This window comes from Phyllostomus hastatus, unplaced genomic scaffold, assembly GCF_019186645.2.
Source record: "Phyllostomus hastatus isolate PE091 unplaced genomic scaffold, TTU_PhHast_1.1 phas_scaffold_78, whole genome shotgun sequence".
Classification (NCBI taxonomy): Eukaryota; Metazoa; Chordata; class Mammalia; order Chiroptera; family Phyllostomidae; genus Phyllostomus; species Phyllostomus hastatus.
In genome coordinates this window covers 31,147,378-31,169,641 of record NW_025334041.1, presented here as the reverse complement: position 1 = coordinate 31,169,641, position 22,264 = coordinate 31,147,378, and the positions used below count along the sequence as shown (strand labels likewise).

Sequence of the window (22,264 nt, the reverse complement as noted above, 5' to 3'; positions counted from 1 at the left end):
TCTCTTATAAGGGCATTGATCCTGTTCTCGGGAGCTCCCCGCAGGAGTCCCCGAAAAAGCCCTACTTCTGAATACCAACAAATTGGAGGCTTCAGTAGGTTTCAACATAGGAATGGGGGGAGGGGTACACAAATACTCAGTAGTCTCATCACTCATCTATTTCGGACTTTGAGATTCAGAAAGTTGTCCTAATCTACTAGATACCATTGGGATTTTTCTCCTTCCACTGAGGAAGAATTGCCCATTTGCCTTTGTATCAACTTTACATATATGTAAAGTATTTGTTTAAAGCTATTGATACATTGGTACTTTCGTGATTAATCCTTATTTGCTGTTTCGTTACTTGTGTCTGAAGGTGTGTCCTCACAAAGCCATGTCCACTAAGATGATGCAGAACTCATTTAACTCAAATAACCTTAAGTTTTATTAACCACAGTATAATAGAACAAACAGTATTTCTGCTGAGCCAAATCCAGATTGGGGATCCCTCACAGGTAAAATAAACCTGTGTTACATCTTACCTGGAGTCCTCCCCAATAACCTGGCAATTCACTAAATCAGCAATAGTAATAGTAGTTGATGCTTACAACCAGATTTTTGCCTTATCATTGGGTGTATTCTCTGATTCATACCAACACAAAACAGGCTATGGAAATGAATTGTACATTCTTAAAGATTCCATAGCACCTAAATTTCCCATTAGCAGCTGGGCTCCAGTGAGAAACAGTGTATTCTGAAGCAGGTAGTTTAAGGTAAGGATTGTGGGCAGCACCTTTCACAGTCACCAGTCAAGGCTCTGCCCTGAGCAAGAAAGGGGCAGACAGCCCAGTGCTGACCAATCTCTGTTCATTCCATCGTTTGACCATCAAGCCCTGACATTAGGCCTCTGCCATCAACTTGTTAATGCTTATCAGTTCTTAATCTGTGATTAAAAACTACATCTTTTGTGACTTTAAAACCTCTTAACATCGAAATACTGTTCATTAAACATAAATTAATCTTTCCTCAGGGTTTCAACTTTATTTGTGCCATGAACCTTTCCTTGCTTGTGAAACTATTCTTCACAGAATAATGCTTTTTAAAGATATAAAATACAGGGGTCAGCACAAATAATGCCCATTTATTATAAAATCTTTTGTTACAAAACCATAAGCCTGTAATTCTGGAACATAACAATATCACACTCAAGCACCAGTATAAGATATTTTAGGTGAAATGTTCAAATTAAAACTGTAAATTATTATACCCATATTATTACCCTCCAACCACACTCAAGCAGGTGTTACTCTGCCAGACCCTGTATATAGATAGCGCTGTAAAGGAAACCAATTATATGGAAAGTCAAATTTTAAAAATGGTTTGTGATATAACATGCAAGCTTAAAGAAGTAAGATCTAGCAGATCTAACAATGACCATAATTTCAAGTAGTGATGAGAGTAAAAGGTACTTCAAGATCTACCACATCTGTAAAGTAATAGGAAAACACCTGTGATTTCTGTTCACGATCATGGGTGCTGCTAGTACTAGTGTGGTTTGTTGCCTAACTTCATAAAGGAAATACTAAATTATATTTGAAATTAGTACAAATAAGGATGCAATTTTTTCCATCCAAGTTCCTAGATTCCTGAATTGTACTCACTAAAGCACACATGCTTTACAGTTCATGAATACAGACTATTATTTTTCTCCAAGATAATTTTAATGTGAAAAACTCTGTACAGCAGAGACAGCATTTAACATGAGTCCTCCAGCCTCCTAAACAGAATTGCCATACACACAAGGGAAAATAGTTTGGCCTCACTTAGTAAAAACAGACTGTATAGTCAAATTCCAAGTATAAAAGACAGGCCTCCCGTTATAATTTGAGTTGATTCCTGAACACAGCCCTCACGGTCACAGAATAGGACCAGTGATACTGCTTTCAAGGGCCCTGCTTCATGTTATCCTTATGTTAAAGGCACAATTCTCTGATCTCAAATTTTGTATTAAAAAAAAGCTTATTGACCTAAATTAAGTTTTAATGAACAGAACTAGTAACAGAAATATCCTAAATAGATTCTGGAGAAGTAGGGAACCTTCCTGGAGCCAAAGAGAACAAAAACTATCCCTTAGGGACTTTATTTTGGATTTTCACAGAGATGTCACCATGTGGAACCAGAAATAAATGTATCAGGTAGATAAAATATTTAGTAATTCCATCAAGTTAAGGCAAGCAGTCTTTGGAATTAACACTTACATTGTTTTTATCTCTGTTTCCTATAGACAATACTCCCTAAGGATGTATTTTCTTACAGTATAGCTCCATTGCTACTACAATATCAAAACAGTTCATAGAAATCTCTTTCACCCAAGGCTCTAAATGTTTATTCCCTAACCACCAATCCTCTCACATACAAACATTACCCCGTAAATGAATAAATAACCTAGGCTTCCGAGGATCGCATTAGGCTTTTATACCTGCAGATCTAGTCCAAAATTTGAATACCCTGAACATACTTGCCAACAGCTAGGCATGCTCTTAAAATTAATACTTATTGTGTTATTTAGAATCTGCCAATAGCCAACATCCCCCTAAACAATTTTCTGCTAATGACCTTGATTTCCTCAAATAAAGCATATGTAGTAAATAGCCATCATAAAAGTACTAGAAAATGTCTGAAATGCCATTAAGATTTTATGGAACCATTCAGTTAAGAAAATATAAAAACTTAAGCTTGCTGCCTTTTAAAGTTAACACACTCAAAAAAGAATACACAGAGAGTTGTTTCATAAACTTCATTCTCTTCCAATGCTTTTGCTGTTTACAGTGACGTTTCACATTTTAGTTCCTTGCAGCGTTCTTCATTTTGTTCTTCGTTTGTATCGGATGACTGGGTTTTCAGGGGTGTGAATCATGGTTCTATAATTCACAGTGGGGAAATATCCATCAATGAGATCAAATTCATATAGGCGAAGCATAGTGGACCAAATTGTCTTGATTTGCACATAGGCAAAATTCTCCCCAATGCAACGATGACGCCCTGTAAAAAAAGTTTTCATAAGAATTAGCTGAAATTTTCTCACTTTTAGCCTGCAGTGATGAAATTTGTTTAGCCACAGTTTAGGTGAAGAACAGATACATAGATATTATAAAAAGACATTCTTTTCACATAAAACAAGAATATAAATAGTTAATAAAAATCCCAGGAGATTTTCAACATGTTTTTAGTAGAAACAGCTTTGGGTAACTATAAAATGACTTTTCCAATCACTTTTTTTGAAACTTAACATTTATCTAAGTTAAATATATGAAAGGTTTGAAATACATGATACTAGTTTGGCAATATACTAGAATATTCTTACCTTCTCTCCCAAGAGAGTGCTAGTTAAAAATCAATATAAACCTTCCAATCAATGCCATTACAAATGATAGTAGAATAAAAAGTCATTTAATAAACCCAGAATGGAAACAGATCAAAATTTGAAAGGTCATATACAGACCAAAACTGATAAACTGATTCTAAAATGAATACGGAAATGCAAAGGACCTAGGGTATCCAAAACGATCCTGAAAAAAACCAAGTTGGAGCACTTAAACTGACTTCAAATCTGACTTCAATACTAAAGGTACAACAACTGTGATATTGTTAATTTGTAGTAAGAAATGCATTTGGTCTTACATTGTTGGCACAAAGCTCCTCACACCCTTGGAACTTCTTAAGTGAAAAGAGGTGACTTTTGGAAGGCCCCTCAGGGAGGCAGAGGAGCTGGAGGTTGAATTATTCACAAATGACCAATGACTTAGTCATGCCTATGTGATGAAGCCTCCACAAAACTCCTCAAAATGCACGGGCTGTTAGACAGTCTCCAGGCTGATGAACACGTGGAGGTGCTGGGAGGATGGCACTCCCACAGAGGCTGTGGAAACTTGTGCCCTGGCCCCATACCTTGCCCTATGCATCCCTTCAATGAGAATGCTTCTGAGTTGTATCTCCAGTTCAGTAAGTAAACTCTTTTCTGAGTTCTGTGAACCATTCTAACAAATTATGGAACCCCAAAGAGGGGAGTGAGAGAACTTCTGATTTATAACTAGTTGGTCAGAAGAACAGGTGACAAGTGGACTTGCATCTGGTATCTGAAGTGGGGGGCGGGAGTGGTCTTGTGAGACTCAGCCTTTAACCAACGGGGTCTGTGTTAACTTTGGGAAGAGAATGTCAGAATTGAACTGAATTGAAGGAACCCAGATAGTGTCTGCAGAGAACTGGTGTGGGGAAAGTCCCCACACATTTTGCAAAAATGTCCCTATTAGGAAAAGGAAAGATATCTGTAAATAAAGTTCACATGGCTTATTTTTGTTTGTTCTGATAACATCTGACAAGCTCTTCGAAGAACAAACATTTCAAAGGTAAATATATTCATGCAAGATCAGGCTGGTTCCCGGTGGTATGGCCATAGACTAAATACATGCATCTTACCAGCTCCAAATGGCACATAGGCAAACTTCTCTCCAGATGCTGGCTCGTCCCCTAAGTAGCGATCAGGCTTAAAGTCCAGGCATTCATTCCATGAGTCTTTAAGCCTTTGATTGACAGTGGGAGAGACACACACCTGATGTCCTGGAGGAATGGTATACCCTGCCACCACCTGCAAATGAAAGCAAAAAGTTTCATTAATTTTAAAATATTCTACCAAATAATCAGGTCAATGGATAATAAAGCAGTAATATATATCAAATATACATATATTTAAAAACTAGATGATAGGCCAGCAAAAAATTATTTAAGTCAAGATGATTTCTAAATGACCCAAAATTGGGCTACAAATATATACACAAAAAATAATGTCTCAGAGGTAGGGGTGGGAGTTCAAGGAGTCTCATAATCTCATTTTTATACTTCCATAGTTAAAATTTTTTTATAACAAAACTTTTTAAAAATAAAAAATACATCTGTTTGAAAAACCCTAATTGTTGAATAAAAATGCAGGAAACAGTTTGTATACTGTCTGCAATTATGTGAAAATATATGCTTAGAATGTGTAAAATTTAAAATTAGGTAGAAGTGGTGGTTATTCTACTCTTTTAATTTCCAGAACTCTCTTTCTGGAAATCATCTTCCTGATAAATTAAAATTAAGGGCACACAAGAGGAGATGTGGCTCAGAGACCTACCTGAGGAGTTCTGGCCATTCTCATCATGGTCATGATCGGGGGCCGAAGCCGTAATGTTTCTTTTATACAGCGATCGAGTAAATTGAGGTCCTTGAGCTAAAAAGAGAAAATACTCCCTGAGTTTTACAAATATTGAACATACTTAAACAGTATTTTAACTTAAATATTATTTTATAAATTAAATTTTACTTAATTTTGAGTTAAAATTATTTTTTCTGGGTTATTACAAAATAGCTTATATTCTGAGTAGAAGTGCAGAGGTCCCTGGTTCAAGGTAGCTGGGATTATCTTGTTCCATCACTGTCCACGGTCAACAAGGGAAAAGAGGGCAGAAGAGTAGGGAGAGAGGTGATCACCCTGAAGAATGGCATAGTAAGGACCCACAAAAATTCATCTAAAATAAAAATAATAGCAAAAATCATCAATGCTGGCTTTATAAAAACCTGTACACAAATGTTTAGAGCAGAATTATTGACAATAGCCAAAAGGTAGAAACAACCCAAATGTCCACCAGCTATCGAATGGATGAACAAATGTGGTATGTCCAGATGATGGGCTGTTACTAGGCAATAAAAAAGACTGAAGTACTCATACATCCCACAACACAGATTAACCTTGAAAACACACTAAATGAAAGAAGCCAGTCACAAAAGACCACATATCATGTGAATGTGGTCATTTATAGGTACGAAATGCCCAAAAAAGGCAAATCCACAAAGACAAAGAGCACATGAGCAGTTACCGGGGGCCTGGCACAGGAAAATGGGGAGTGACTACTGACACGCGTACTGGCTCGCTTTTGGAAGTGATGTATATGTTCTAAAATTGAGATGATTCACAACTATGAATACATTTAAAAACCAGTAAACTGTATACTTTAAATGAATGGATTTTACGGTATATGAATTATGTATCAAGCTACTAAAACTGACTCAAAAAGAACATATGAGTAAGCCCGTAACAAGTCAGACACCAAAGTAGTAACCAGAAACTTTCCACAAAGAAAAACAGACACAGATGACTTCTCTGGGGAACTCTATTAGATATGTCAGAAAGAATTACCACCAACCCTTCTCAAACTCTTCCAAAAATGAAAGAGAAGGGAACACTTCCAAACTCATAAGAGATGTGTATTACTCTGATACCAAACCTATCAAAGATGATATCACATTAAAACTACTGATCAATATTCCTCATAAACATAGATGCAAAAATCCTTAACAAAATATAGCAAACCAAATCCAGCATTAGGACATTTTAGCAAGGACTATGGGGAATTTAAAAAAAAAAAAAAAAAAAAAGCTAGTCAAATTAAGCTATAGTACACAGAAAATTTCAAATTGTCCCCTTCATTTTTATATATTTTTAATTCTTTTCACCCATTCCCACCCCCTCCTCTTTGGTAACCATCACCTTGCTGTCTGTTACCTATGGGTCTGTTTATTTTGTTTATTCATTTGTTTTTTCAGATTCCAATATAAGTGAGATCGATCACACAGTATTTGTCATTCTCTGCCAGACTTATTTCACCTAGCATTGTATCCTCTGGGGCCATCAAATACCCATTTCTCACAAACTACAAGATTTCATTCTTTTTTTTATTGCTGAGTAATATTCTATTATGTGTATGTATGTGTGTGTGTATGTATCTCAAATCATCTTTATTTAAATATTGATAGATATCTAGGTTGCTCCCATATCTTGGCTATTATAAATAATGCTGTAGTAAACATGGGGGTGCACGTATCTTTTTGAATTAGTGTTTTTGTTTTCTTCAGATAAATACCCAGAGGTGGTACTGCTGAGTCACGGCAGTTCCAGTCTTAATTTTTGAGGTACCGTCACATTGATTTCCATAGTGGCTATGCCAATTTACAATCCCACCAACAGTGCATGAGGGTTCCCTTTTCCCCACATCCTTACCAGCACTTATTTCATCTAAATTCATCTAATTTAGGGATTGGTTTTTTGACGATAGCCATTGTGACAGGTGTGAGGTGATACATCTATCATTATGGTTTTGAGCTACATTTCCCTGATGGTAGTGATGGTGAGCATCTCTTCATATGTCTTGGTCACGTGTATATCCTCTTTGGAGAAGTATCTACTCAGGTCCTCTACCCATATTTTTAATCAGATTGCTTGTTTTTTTGGTGTTAAGTTGTATGAACTTATAAACTGTGTATATTAATGCTTTGTTGGATATATCATTTGCAAATACCTTCTGCCATTCAGTAGGTTGTTTTTTCGTTTTATTAAGGGTTTCCTTCACTGTGCAAAATCTTTTTAGTGTGATGTACCATGTATACTTTTGCTTTCGCTGCTCAAGTTGTTCCTTTTAAAATTAAGCCACAGATACTCTTAGATAAGGCAGCAATTTAAATGAAAATCCAACAAACCTGGTCATATGTTAAAGGAGGCAGATTCTCTCCACAGACTGTTTTCTGTTCTAAATAACATTTTTCTTGAAGTGTCTTGTCTCTGGCCAAAAAGAAGCCCATCCAGGCACTGGTGGTCGAGGACGTGTGCTGCCCAGCCAAGAGCAGTGCGATGAGCATGCCCGCCACCTCGTCATCCATCAGGGGGCGCCCATCCCTGGGGAATGCACCACACACACAAGGTTAACACAGTCATTGGTAGATGCGTTTCACACCTCAACCTTTAAATAAAGGGTCATAATGAATTAATGTTTCAGGTATAACACTCTCCTGCATTTTCCCATCAGGGAAAAAGAGGCAACCAGTAGAAAACAGGATTTTGAATACAAAAGACTTCATTGCAGTTTCCTAGCAGACTTTTCACCACGTGCAATCTCTGGGATGCCAGTGAGATACCGGATCCCAGTAATTTACGTCTCATCTGTTTAAGAAGTCCAAAGGTCACAGTTACTAATTCTGCCAGCATCACTACTTTTTAACAGGAGACAGTATTTAACTAGGTTTTAATGTGTAATCTCCTGCTTCAGCTTCATATGTAAACTGAACAGCTCTTACTTGTAAGTAGAATCTAGTAAAGTTTGGAGAATGTCATCAATTTTTTCTTCTGACTGTCTGCGTTTCTGGATTGCCTTATAAAAAATATTCTTGATCTCTCGATGAGCTCTGTCTCTGCGTCTGTAATTCAAAGATGAAAATAACTTCAAAAATAAAGCAATTTTTTCTGGCATCAAATTCCTTTTGGAAATAACCAGGACCTAGCTTAAAGCAATCTTATCTAACAAATGACTCTAAAATAATTGACAGAACTGCGAACCCAGAGGAAAAAAAGATACCATGAAAACCACCTATTTTTAGGAATTTCTTGGGTCCCTCAGGGCAAAAACTGTGTTTTAATATGTAGATACCTGATCCTTAACATAGGTCTGTGATCTCACTACAGGTCTAAAACAAGACTCAGATGAATCTTCCTTTAGAATCATTTTAACAGAGAGCACTATGCTTTTTAGGTTAACACAAAATTCCAATTTTAATGAAATTAATTCTTGAAGCAGATGGACAGTCACTCTGGTTCTTCTAAGATTTAGAACATGGCTACAGCATACAGGATTTGATTCTACTGTTCATTTTCTGAGACATCAAAGTTCTATAGGGGTTAAAAATACTAATACAATCAGAAAACAAACTTCAACTCCCAAAATTTTACCTTTGAAAGAGGGTGCTCACTAGGTAATGGGTACTGTGTTTTACATGAATTACCTACTTTGACCTCCTGTGAGGTAAAAGCTTTTATCCTCACTTCACAGCCAGCTCACAAGGGAGCCAAAATTTGAAACCAGGCACTCTGACTCCCTTGCCTCCGTCTTAATCAAGCCTTCTAATGAACAATTCCCACCTTGCTTCATTTTTAAGACTGTTACAGAGGATAATAGAGGCAGAAGGGAAGAGGAGGCTGAAATTTAACAGTATGAACATATCAGAGCCATGAAAACGTAAAGCCTGTTTAAGAAAATGAATGGACCAATTTGGTTGATCAGTTGAACCAGGTAAGACAGAGAGAGACTGGGCTGGCGAGACTGGTGAAGGGCCTATCATACCAAGCACAGGAATTTCTGACTCCATCCAGGAGACAGGGAAGGTGGAAATAGGCTGCAAGCACATTCATGGAGAACCTACCCCAGGTCCAGAGCTGTGCTGGATATTCTAACATAACATGGACAAAAGTATCTGGAAAACTGCAAAGCTCCCTACAAATGTAAGGTATTATGAGTTCCAAATACTCAAGACCCTCACCTAGCTTTCCCTTCTACTCCCACCCCTCTTCATTCTGTCAGGACATAGAGGTGGCAGACACAAAAGGAAAAGTAACAACTCCACTCTTCTCCATCTCTCATCTGAGCACAAAAGAATCAATAAAAGTACAGAAAGCCTACTAATATGCAAGGCACTAAGCCATACACCAAGTCTTACAAGCAGTATTTCTTTGTGTCACAGATGGTCCCCACCATTTAGGTGATCACACTGCAGTTGACAAGGACACAAAGAGAAAATTAAAGAAAAGCATTAATACTTCAAACAAAAAAAATTCAGAATATATTACAAAATAGTCAAATGCTCTCAAACAAGTGCTCGTAGGACCATATCACATTTCAGTAGAGTTTAGAGACTTTCCTGAGTACAAAGAATGCGTCTGAGTTCTTTGACAGAGTTTAAATAGTAGGTTATAAAATATTAGAACAGAAAGACAACAAATTACCTTTATAATAAGCTGAAACTGACCTTAAAATGAGCTCACTATATAAAGAAAACCTGTCTTGAATTCTTATAAAAGAACGGGGGGCTCATAATCTCCCCAAATCTATTTGCTTAATATTTAATTTAAAAAATTTTTCAATTACACTTGACATTCAATATTATATTAGTTTCAGGCATACAGTATAGTCATGATGTATTTGTATACCAGCTGGCACCAAACATAATTATTACATTATTGACTACCTTATTCTTTGGACTATAAGATGCATTTTTTTACCACATTTTTTGCTTCAAAATTTTTTCCCCTATTTTCCTCCTCTAAAACCTAGGTGTATCTGGGGTCCTCACCATATGACGCACCCAGGTTTTACAGGCGGAAAATAGGAAAAAAAATTTTGAAGCAAAAAATGTGGTAAAAAAGTGCATCTTATTGTCTGAAAAATACAGTATATTCCCTATGCTGTACTACATTAATTACCCTGTGACTATTTTGTAACTGCCAATTTGTACTTCAGTTGTTTAATCTTTATCTCCGTTAACACAAAGCATACCAACACCGTAGTAACTATACAAAGTTAAATCACCGAGGGCAGTTTCTTTATCATACCTGAAACTAGGCAAAGGGAGCCAGCCCGGCAACAGCCAAGCTGCATGGCTAAAACCGCCATCCAAATCTGCATACAGTTGTGCCACCTTCTCATTGAGTTGACTTCTGATTTCCTTTCCATGTAAGCAATGGCTGGCTGTTAAAATTATGAGCTCAGAAAGAGCTTCAAACAAATCTAGAGGGGAAAAAGGTCATTCCCATTAATATTACCAAAAATTGTTTTGAAAATGTTCTGTTTTCATAGAGATATAAAACTGTGAAGTAAAAGTAAGAATGAAAACTTAACTCAAGGACCAACACGGCCCTAGTCGTACCATCAAAAAAAGCTTACAGACAGATGCGTGACTACCCCACTCAGCCAAACAGAGAGGCAAGATACCAAATGATGGGAAGAAAGCAGCCCACCAACCCCACCCCGCCGGACAGCCAAAACCAATGCCACAAGGGCATCTCTAAACCTCACTCATGAGTGAGGTTTAAGATAAGATAAAGATAAAAATGAAAAGATAAAGATAAAAATGAATATTGGTGTCTCACCTTGAAAAGATAAAGATAAAAATGAATATTGGTGTCTCAGTCCAAGGTCACAGTATAACAAAAGCAGCAAAAAGTTATTTAGTGCATATGAGGACAATAAAGAGATGCTTTCCAAGGAATAGCAATCTAAAAACTAAAGAAGGGATTATTCCCCAGGTCAAAAGCGGGAAGGTCAGAACTAAAAATGGAAGTCCTGACCATATATATATATATATATATATATATATATATATACACACACACACACACATAAGAGAAAACTGTAACTAATCATTAATTCATACAGCCCAACACAGGGACAGATTCATCAGGCAGGCATCATCTGGATGACACTTAAGTCATAAAAATTATCCAATCAATGCCATGTTCTTTAATTCCATGCTCATCAAATGAAATTCCAATTATCATCTGGCTTTCCAGTTAAATTTGCCAACAAAATGAAGTTTAGCAAATACTCTGGTATTCTTGGTGCTATAATTATGTCTCACTTGTATTCACTAACTTAGTGTTCTTGTACACACCAGCTTCTTGTATGGTTAGAAATAGATCCCATCAACCTCAGGTGTATTTTTTTTTAATCAAGTTTTTTATTCTAAAATCTTTTCTAGAACCAAAGCTTTCTAGAACCTTTTCTAGATCCAGAACATGGTGACCTACACAGAGGTCTCATGGCCCCACAGGCAGATGTTGCCTCCTGCATGAGTGTGACAATTATCTCTGGAGGCCACACTTCCTGCAGTCCAATATAAAGACCAGATGCCCAGAAATAACCAAACATTGAGTGCACTCCATAATGCAAGATTGCTTACAATCCATTTTAAAAGATTTATACTGGAAAGAGCTAAAGTCAAACTTTTAGTAAAGGTAAAGTAATCCTATGTATTTAAATCTGCTTTTTTTATAGAATAAAGCATTCCCATACAATATTAGATAAATATGGTATTATATATATAATTAAATCGTTTAGACTTTTACTTGCCCATTGGGGGTAAAAAATTATTTTATTTATCCTAAAATGAACTTGCAAAAGTTTTACATTGTTTATTTAAAAATCTAATCATGAACCATTTTATTTTATTTGTACAAATAAGCTGAATAATATACATGCCAATTAATCCATTTTAAGGTTTTGCTAGTGAGCAGCAAAAATCACTTCCTCTCAGGTCTTTTTAATTCCATGATAATCATATCATGTTCTTCCCATTAAATCTAAGATGGTTTTACATTGTTATAGTTTGTTTTTCACACATGTACAAACATTCTTACATTTCTAGTTATAGAAAAGTAGAAATATTAGGACAAATGCAAAATCAAAACATTTTACTTACTTCTTTCTCCACTTTCGCCCCAACTCTGAAAGTATTCCTTTGTTTCAGTTTCAATTATAGAAACGTGCTGTCTAAAGTAGGCTACGTTAAGGCTACTTTTTAACATTTTCTTCTGCTCCAAGAAAACCTTAAAAAAATTAAAGGCATACAACATTAAAACACAATTTTGTTTTATCACAAGATCCAAGATCCAGGGGGGATTGGTGGGGGGAAAACACAGACAATTGTAACTGAACAACAATAAAGTAATTTTAAAAAAAAGATCCAAGATCCATTTTGGGCTCTGATTGAGTAGCTCAGTTGGTTAGAGCGTCATCCCAATGTGCCCAGGTTGCTGGTTTGATCCCCAATCAGGGCACATACAAAAACCAACCAATGAATGCATAAATAAGTGGAACAAGTTGATGTCTCAGTCTTTATCAAATAAATACAAATTTTAAAAAATTTCACCCTGGCTGATGTGGCTTAGTGAATTGAGCACCAACCAGCCTGTGAACCAAAGAGTCACTGGTTCAATTCTCAGTCAAGGCATATGCCTGGGTTGTAGGCCAGGTCCCCAGTAGGGAGCACTCAAGAGGCAACCATATATTAATGCTTCCCTTTCTCCCTCCCTTCTTCTCTCTAAAAATGAATAAAGTCTAAAAATATATATTTAAAAAAGATCTATTTGCATTATAACACTCAAAATAACCTCTAAAATTGAAAATAAAAATAGTACAAAGATTTTTAAAAACTACACTAGGTATGGGAAACTTAGAGCATTTATGTACGTATCTGAAGTAACATATAGAAGACAGCTGTTACACAGGTCCTAAACAAATGATAAATTAGGAATCTCACTTCCTGGCTTCCTTCCTATACACCCTTTTCCCACTTCTGACTCTAGGGCTCCCTTTTCCTATTTTGGTATTTTCTGCCCTTCCAACCCAACCCAGATGCCAGTGCACTCTCCCAAAGGTCCATTATGTTTCAATATTTTAATGTTCCTTCACATATTCTCCTGTTCTATTCCCCAAAAAATGTCATTCCTCACTGACACGATCTGCCAGAGGTTTAATCAGAGGGTTTTCTAGGGCTCTTTTGGCCTTAAGGAGAGCCATCATTTCCCCACAACTCTCCCATCCCCAGAAACAACACCTAATGTCAACTCTCTTAACTACTAGACACTAGGGTACTAGGTAGTATGTGATACATTCACAGCCAGAGCACACACTAAGCAACTAGGCCAATTATCTGAATATGTTTTACATCAACTTGCAGCACTTTAATATTTGACTTTGGCAGGGAAAAGAAGTCACACAAACTTCTAAAGTCAAATATCTCTAGCTCAAAAGAGCTCTTATGCTAGAATTTCAGGCAGGAGTAGGCAGGTAGGCGGTCCTATAATGGGATTTTCTTGTTACCCTCTCAAATCAAATCCCAGTAATCTAAGTCATCACTGATTCCATTTCTTTGTATAGGACAACCTTTAAAATTGCTTAGCCCATACCAACCACTGTAAAACAAAATACACATTGTTTGTCAGTTACTCATGGCTTTCCTTTTAAATGTCTCTTGATTCTCAGATTTTTGAACCAGGAAATAAACTGTTTCTACATTTTAAATATATACTATTACACTACTAGCTATAGCCTTTAAAGATTAGGCTTATCTGTCTTGAAAATAACAGTGTCACCTACTGGATTAGGCACATCATACACAACTCCCTTCCCAAACACAGGTGTGGTCAGCCGACTGTAGACATCTTCTGCATTCAGGTCTTCATTTTTACTATTAAAAAGCAGTGCTGCGGCATCACTCCCCAGAAGATAAGTAAATGTCTTGCCCACCATTGTAAAACTAAACACAGGTCCATACTAAAAAGAAAAAAGTACCCATATTGATGTTACCAAAAAATATATAGCACTAAGACACTAATTTCTTAAATCGCAAAATAACACATTGTTGAAAATGAAAACACTCATAAACCTTAATGCAATTCATCCCCAGTCTTTGTCCAAATTTATAATTATGATCATCCTGTTGCAAATGAAATGTAAATCAAATTTTCTTTTCTGCTTTTTTCAGTTTATATTGAAAATATTTTCTATCTTACACACAGACATCATAATGTTAATAATTAAATATTCTTTCATTATTAGACATGGGTCTAATAATGTCTAATAATGGGTCTAGACATTCCTTTATATTCTAAGGAATAGCTAAGAATACAGATTTTTCTTCCCATTGGTTAAAGATAAATTTACAGGAGTAGCTAAAGGATATGACCTTCCCTAAAGTGTTTGCTATGTGAAGACACCAGAACTTTATTTAGTTATTAGTTTTACCACTTTCTTACCAACAATGTGCTTCAGTTTCCCTCATTTATAAAATGAGAGTAACAGCAAATACTTCACAAAACTGTTGTCAAGGTTAAATAAATTAACACAGATATGTTAGAGAACATTATATAAATTAGAGTGTATATATATAATATGTATGTATTATATGCATATATTACATATTAGAAAAAATATATATATATGCACATATATATATTAGAGTACCTTGGCCAGAATAAAATTATACATATTTCTTTTATTATTATTATGACTAAAAGCATTGACTTGGAAATCAAACCATATGTAAATCCTAGCTTGGCCACTGGCTAGCAGGGAGCTTCAGAACGATTATATAACCTGTTTCTCAATTTTATCACCTATATAATGAATATACCTGAAGATATTTGTTGGACTTCAATGAGATAATCTATATAAAGCACTAAGTACTGGTACAAAGTTAAGTGTTTTATAATTATTAATATAATAAGAAGAAAAGAGAATAGGATTATATAGCCATAAATAGGTTTGTATGTTTGAAATTGGGAACATGAGATAGTTCCCATTGATGGTTTTTAATTTCTTTTTAAAGGGGACACAAAGTTACCTGCTTCGATAGAAAAGTAGGAAGATTCAGAAATTTATAAAAGTAAAGATTTGAATTAGTCACTGTGGAAAGTGGGAAAGTAAGCCAACCACAAAAACATAATAGGATTGTTGAGCAGTGTTCAAAAGTCATTTAAGGTAGGCAGGCAATCATGAAATTAGGAAGGAATTAATCTGGTGCAAGGAAGGAGAAAAATGACTAACAGGCTCCCTCCAAGGTTGGGGTTTTATCAGATAAACATAATGAAAAGATCCGGGGGCAAGGATAATAAAGTACTGGCAAGAGTATACTCCAATGATGAACCATGGTCCAAACTGGAAAAAGAAGGAAAGTAAAGAAAGAAGGCTGATCTACCAGGACAAAATAAATGGAACAACAGACAGGAAGATCTACTGAGGTCAACAAATGGTTATAGCAGAAGGAGCTGCACAGGCAACTCCAGGAAAAGAAGGTGCAGTCTAAGAACAGGATCTCTAAATTCACACTGTGGAGGTAAAATAGTTAAAAATGATGACAAGTTCTAAGTGGGAACAGGGAGTAAATGGCTGAAATGGTAGGAGTCAGCTCACTGGAGAGGAACACAAATATCTGAGTGGCCATAGTGTTGTGTGGGTCATTCAAGTAGAAGTGAAGTTATAGAAGATGTGTATAGTGCAGGTTAGAAAATTCCACAGATGCATGGTTAAGAAAAAGAAGGGTCAATTAGTATTAATTTAAATTGTGATCAGTGAATACAAAATTTATGCCAGTGGTTTTCAAACCATAGTTGCTAGAACTGTAAGTTTCCTCAATGGTATCTCAGCGATCACTCCCAGGATGTGGGAGAAATTAAAAGGGCCCCTCCAGCTCTTACACAGGAGCAGCTCCAATTTTCCTATCCCTGGGATAAGATTACTATCACAACTTTTTCTTAGTGTTCTGCCATGTAAAAGTTTCAAAAGCACTAGTTTCTTTTTCTCTAATTATTTGGAAGACTTACCTTCTCATATGCATTTTCTAGGAATTCAATTGGACTTTTCCCAAATGCTATGGCATGCCCAAGGAATGGAATTGGAGAGAAAATGTATGGTGGAGTTTTCTGCAAGAGAAAACAAAAAACTTTTAGTTCACATTTTATTTTGAGAGAAAAATCCAACTCTGATTGGTGTGGCTCAGTTGGTTGGGCATTGGCCTGCAAAGCAAAAGGTCGCTGGTTCAATTCCCAGTTAGGGCACACGCCTGCACTGTGGGTTCAGTCCCACCATGGGGCAGTATGAGAGGCAACCAATCAATGTTCCTCTCTCACATCGATGTTTATCTCCCACTCTTTCTCCCTCCCATGCCCTCTCTCTAAGAATAAATAAACAAAATCTTTGAAAAAGAGAGAGAAAGAAATCCCATTCAGTTTCATGACCAAACAAATGAAATTTGCTATTAATATGAAAAATTTATCCAAAAATGGAGCTTCAAAGTAATAAAGAAAAGCCAAAATGCAAATATCTTAGGAGAGCATCTACAGTAAAAAGAAGAGAAACTCAAACCATGGTATAAGATAAATGACTAGACAAACACAAAGGCATTGCCATTATAAATGCTGAACACTATCCAGAATATGTCCAATACTATTACTGGTGGCTCTAGGCAACTTTCCCAATCACAAATAGCAAAACAAAAAACAAAAATAAAACCAACAGAAAAATCAAACTGGAGTTTCTTCACTTCTTATTCCCACTACCACTCACAATTTTAGTCCCAGAGTCTTGCCATAAGAAAATATAGAAAAAGCCCTGGCTGATGCGGCTTAGTGGATTGAGCACAGGCCTGTGAACCAAAAGGTAGCCAGTTCTATTCCAAGTCAGGGCACATGCCTGGGCTGCCCGCCAGGGCCCCAGTAGGATACAAGAGGAAACTGATCAATGTGTCTCTCCCTCTCTTTCTCCCTCCCTTCTGTTTCTGAAAATAAATAATAAAATTTTAAGTATAGAAAAAGACAAACAGTAACTTGAGGTACAGATATAAGGGATATGTAAAAGAAGTGACATTTATCAGCAAACAGAACACATCTCACACTTCTCTCACTGCAAATGAACTACAACCACTGATTTTAAAGACAGAGCAGATCCACTCCAGCAGGAACTCTTGGGCATTCACTATGAAAGGTACTTTAGATGCCCCAAAATGAGACTTATAAATTACAACATTAAGTCTCCTGGAAATCAAACTTTCAATGATGAAAAAGCGTAAGACTCCTCAGATCTTCGGTGGTCTAAAAATAGTAAGGAACACTACAAGCTCACTCTTCAGATAACCGTAACAGCAATCTTAAGTACTGAAGCTACCTTTCTTTCCGAAGATAAATACCACTTCCTCAAAAATCCCACGTGCAGGAAAAATAATGATATTAACTGCCTGTTATGGTTCAAACTAGTTGTTGGCTGATTAAGGATGCATTTATCAAATACAGAAGTATGACGCCAGTGGTCAATAAAGCCACTAAATTTCAGAAACTGCTTTTATTAGCATCATAGGAAGGTCCCTACAGCACTCCAGTCACTCTCACTCTACCAAACTGAACACATCCCTTCTTATAAATTGCCATCAAGGGCAATGCCACAGCCCACAGGACACTGAACCACACAAGGGCAGTTCCCAGGATGACGGCCACCAGGGCTACAGCTGCCAAAAGCATGGCCACCTGGACCCCCACCAGACCCGCAATACTCCTATGAGGCCCAATCCGGCTACTAGAGCACTCAGCGCCACACCATTAGGACCACGGGTTCCGCGGCCAACAGAATTACTGTGACCACAAAAGCAGCAAGCACGACCCCGGCCAGGACCAGACACGCGGCGACCACCAAGGCCAGTAGGGCTAGGTGAGTGGCGGCTACCCCTAAACCTATACGCCCACCGCCAACGCTCAGGTGAGCACAGCTGCAGTCGCCGCCCCCGCTAGCCCTTCCGCCTCCAGTGTCCCCGTGTACCCCTCCCAGGACCCCGGGAGTGCACGTACCGCCCCGGCCGGCAAGGGCGCAAGGTGGCCGATGGCAAAGCGAAGCAGGTAGACCAGGCTCAGCGTGAAGGCGCAGGAAATCAGTAGCATGGATAGCAGGCTGCCGCCCGTCACTTGCTCCATCGCCTGCCCCAGCACTGACCCTCCCGCCTGCAGTAAGCCCAGCAACGCCATCCTGGCCGCCGCCGCCGCTTCAGTCTGCCTTAGATGCTGGAGGCCGAGGTCGCCACCGGTCCTCCGAACAGACCGTGCGGGAGAAGCCGGCAGAGGGGTGTTCGGAGGCGGCCCCTGCCCCTAGGTCTCTCACAAGACTCAGCCCCACCCCCTACTCCCGGCCGCTGCGCGCACCACCCGGTGCGTCACAGAAAGGGGCGGGATCATCCCCTGGCCACGCCCCCATTGGGACTCTATAACGCCGAGGTCTCCTTACGCCTGGATTGAGGGCCTTAAAAAACAGCCTGCATCTATGGCATAGGTGGTACAGAGACGGAGTAGAAGGTGAGTTTAAGACATCATCCTCTGTGTGCTCAAGCTGAGGGGTGCCAGGGCACTACTCTGGAAGAGCTTGGCGGAGGGATTTCAGAACGAGCATTGCGGTTGTCCACCAGACAGTGGCGCGGTCTCTGATTGCTCCACGGGAGTGTGAGGTGATCTCAGTCTATCGCGCGTCAGTGGGGCGGGTGGCTTGAGCGCCGCCCCCTGCCTGGGCGCTGGGACGGTCACACCTGACCCAGCTCCAGAGTCAGCTCTTGTAGTCTCAGGAAGACAACCCCAAGTAGACGCCTAAAGGAAGATTGTGAAAGACGCCCACACAAGTGTAGGACAATGAGGTCAGCCCCCAAACCCCAATGAAAGCAAGTCTGACAGGTATTAATGTATGGCCATAAAGATAGCAGATCTTGGTTATTAGCTCTGCTGGGTTATACAGAAACAAGCTTTCCAAAATAAATTTTTATGTTATACTAACATAACATAAAACAAAATATGCTGTTGTAACCTATTTGAGCCAACAATTCCTACTTATTCTGGCCATTTAGTGGGAGTTAATCCTGCTACCAGATCTCATCCGCTCCTGTGGTTTCAAATAAGCATGAGTATAAAATGACTACCAAGTTCAATCCCCCTTCCAGATTACTATCACGAGCTCACAGCCAGATGTATTGATTTACTCAGTCAACACTGAGAGCTAGATATTATGCTAGGTACTGGGGATACAGCAGCGAATGGGAAAATTGCAAGGGAATTTCCTCAGGGAAAGAGCAGCAATAGCCAATTGCCTGCTGGACACCCTCTTCCGGGGATCTAACATTCATCTCCTGGTCAGTAAATCCAAAACTACACCCATTATCCCCTCCCAGGCTCTTTCAAGTTTCCCCTCCTGTGATCACTGTTTACCTCGTTGCTTCATGCCTCCCATCTATCTCATCAGTCACCAGGTGCTATCACACCCATTTAAACGTTTCTTCACGTCCTCTTGCTGCTAGCTACACTATCCTACCTAGGCTCCATGTCCATGCTTGTCTTTGATCTGTTCTCCCCACTGCTGCTATTTCTTGTATCACTAAAGCTATGTTGTAATCATCTCCATAGCTTTCCTCTATTAGAAGATGAAATTGAGGATAGGAGTCATTGTTTTTATATTGTTTATCCTAATACCTACCATAGCTGGTCTCAAAGACGTAGTCCATGGCCCTTTGGGAATCCCCAGGACCCTTTCAGTCGTCTGCAAAGTCAGAGCTCTTTATAAAAATACCATTACTTACTTTTTTACTACTGTAAAATCAATAGTAAGTACAACTTCTGGGGCTTTAGCACAAATCAAGAGCAATGGCACCAAACTCTACTAGTCATTATTCTTCACTACCATGCATTTGAGTAGGAAAAAAAATTGCCTGTTTCACTTAAGAATGTCCTTGATTAAGTTGGGAACATTCATTTTATTAAAGTTTAACTATTGAGTATATGCATTTTTGCTTTAAAGAACAACTGACAAACTTACGGTCATTCAGATTTGGGTATTTAACAGACATTTCTTGAAAAAGAAGTCAGCCCTTCCTTTCAAGGAAAACTGCCAGCAATATTTCTTGTCATGATAAAATTAAATCTTTCAAATAAAATTATTTTAGAAAACATATATCTACGACTGTGAACTTAACAGCTTACTAATTCTTGAGGCTTTTCTACAGAAGAAAATTTAGTAACAAATAGATTTTGTATAATAAAATGTGTCAAGATATTGAATCTTTGCATAATTCAGTGAACAAATATTTTCAAATGACTAATACACAATGTTACAAAATCAAGCATGTGTGAAACATCCATTTAAAATATGTTAGACCAATAGATTTTCACAGAATATGAAAAGTTCATTAATATAGTTTCTGATTGTACATTGCAATGACTACTACTGTGAAGAGGAATACCTATAATTATCTGAAAATTTAGTCACTTTTCTGACTATACGTCTATGTGAAGCTACATCTCCTCAATATACTTCAACCAAAACAATATAGATAGCACAATAAATTGAACACAAAAGCACATATGAGATTTCAGATGTCTTCCACTAAGCCAAGCATTAAAGAGATTTGCAAAAATCTAAAACAATGCCACCTTTCTCTCTATTTTTTGTTTTGGTTTTTGTTTTTTAAATATATTTTATTGATTATGCTATTACAGTTGCCCCATTTTCCCCCCTTCACTCCCCTCCATCCTGCACACCCACCCACATTCCCCCGCTTTAGTTCATGTCCATGGGTCATATAAGTTCTTTGGCTTCCACATTTCCTATACTGTTCTTACCCTCCCCCTGTCCATTTTCTACCTACCATCGATGCTACTTATTCTCTGTACCTTTTCCCCCTCTTTCCCCCTCCCACTCCCCTATTGATAACCCTCCATGTGATCTCCATTTCTGTGGTCCTGTTCCACTCTAGTTGTTTGCTTAGTTTGTTTTTGTTTTTGTTTTAGGTGTGGTTGTTAATAATTGTGAGTTTGCTGTCATTTTACTGTTCATATTTTTATCTTCTTTTTCTTAGATAAGTCCCTTCAACATTTCATATAATAAGGGCTTGGTGATGATGAACTCCTTTAACTTGATCTTATCTGAGAAGCACTTTATCTGCCCTTCCATTCTAAATGAAAGCTTTGCTGGATAGAGCAATCTTGGATGTAGGTCCTTGCCTTTCATGACTTGGAATACTTCTTTCAAACCTGTTCTTGCCTGCAGGGTTTCTTTTGAGAAGTCAACTGACAGTGTGATGGGAACTCCTTTATAGGTTACTGTCTCCTTATCTCTTGCTGCTTCTAGGATTCTCTCCTTCATTTTTATCTTGGCTAATGTAATTATGATGTGTCTTGGTGTGTTCCTCCTTGGGTCCAGCTTCTTTGGGACTCGCTGAGCTTCCTGGACTTCCTGGAAGTCTATTTCCTTTGCCAGATTGGGGAAGTTGTCCTTTATTATTTGTTCAAATAACTTTTCCACTTGTTGCTCTTCCTCTTCCCCTTCTGGTACCCCTATAACTTGGATGTTGGAATGTTTAAACGTTTCCTGGAGGTTCCTAAGCCTCTCCTTATATTTGAATTCTTGTTTCTTCATTCTTTTCTATTTGGTTGTTCCTTTCTTCCTTTTGGTCTACTCCATTGATTTGAGTCCCAATTTCCTTCCCATCACTATTGGTTCCCTGTGCATTTTCTTTTATTTCACTTAGCATAGCCTTCATTTTTTTCATCTAATTTGTGATCAAATTCAACCAAGTCTGTGAGCATCCTGATAACCAGTGCTTTCAACTGTGCATCTGATAGGTTGGCTCTCTTCGTCGCTTAGTTGTATTTTTTTCTGGAGCTTTGATCTGTTCTTTCGTTTGGGCATTTTTTTTTTGTCTTGACGGGCCCATTACATTTGAGGGCCTTAGGTGTTCACGAGGGCAGGGAAACCCACGTAGCTTCATTGTGATGCTGTATGTGGCAAAGGGGTCCAAGAGGGAACAATGGTGCTTGCTCTACTCTCTGCTAGCTTTCAGTCACTTGCCCCAC

The 22,264-nt window shown here is 38.1% G+C and overlaps 1 protein-coding gene across 1 annotated transcript; it reads right to left on the bottom strand.

The window, feature by feature from the left end:
- Window positions 1-1,678: 1,678 nt before the first annotated feature.
- On the bottom strand, window positions 1,679-18,576 carry LOC123811186 (lanosterol 14-alpha demethylase). The gene is made up of 10 exons (XM_045827249.1): window positions 18,230-18,576; window positions 16,217-16,315; window positions 13,992-14,168; window positions 12,313-12,439; window positions 10,448-10,622; window positions 8,143-8,262; window positions 7,549-7,744; window positions 5,150-5,245; window positions 4,456-4,624; window positions 1,679-3,021 (listed from the first exon to the last, which is right to left on the bottom strand). The coding sequence occupies exons 1-10, from the start codon at window positions 18,401-18,403 to the stop codon at window positions 2,843-2,845; spliced, it is 1,512 nt and encodes a 503-aa protein (XP_045683205.1). The 5' UTR covers window positions 18,404-18,576; the 3' UTR covers window positions 1,679-2,842.
- Window positions 18,577-22,264: the final 3,688 nt, after the last annotated feature.

Excerpts from the sequence above, each read along its gene's own strand:
- LOC123811186 (XM_045827249.1), bottom strand. The coding sequence starts at position 18,403 with ATGGCGTTGCTGGGCTTACTGCAGGCGGGAGGGTCAGTGCTGGGGCAG. Across the intron at positions 12,440-13,991 it reads TGTATGATGTGCCTAATCCA|GTTTTCTTGGAGCAGAAGAA; the intron begins GTAGGTGACACT and ends AATTTTTTTAAG. Across the intron at positions 8,263-10,447 it reads CTCCCTTTGCCTAGTTTCAG|ACGCAGAGACAGAGCTCATC; the intron begins GTATGATAAAGA and ends TTTGAATTACAG.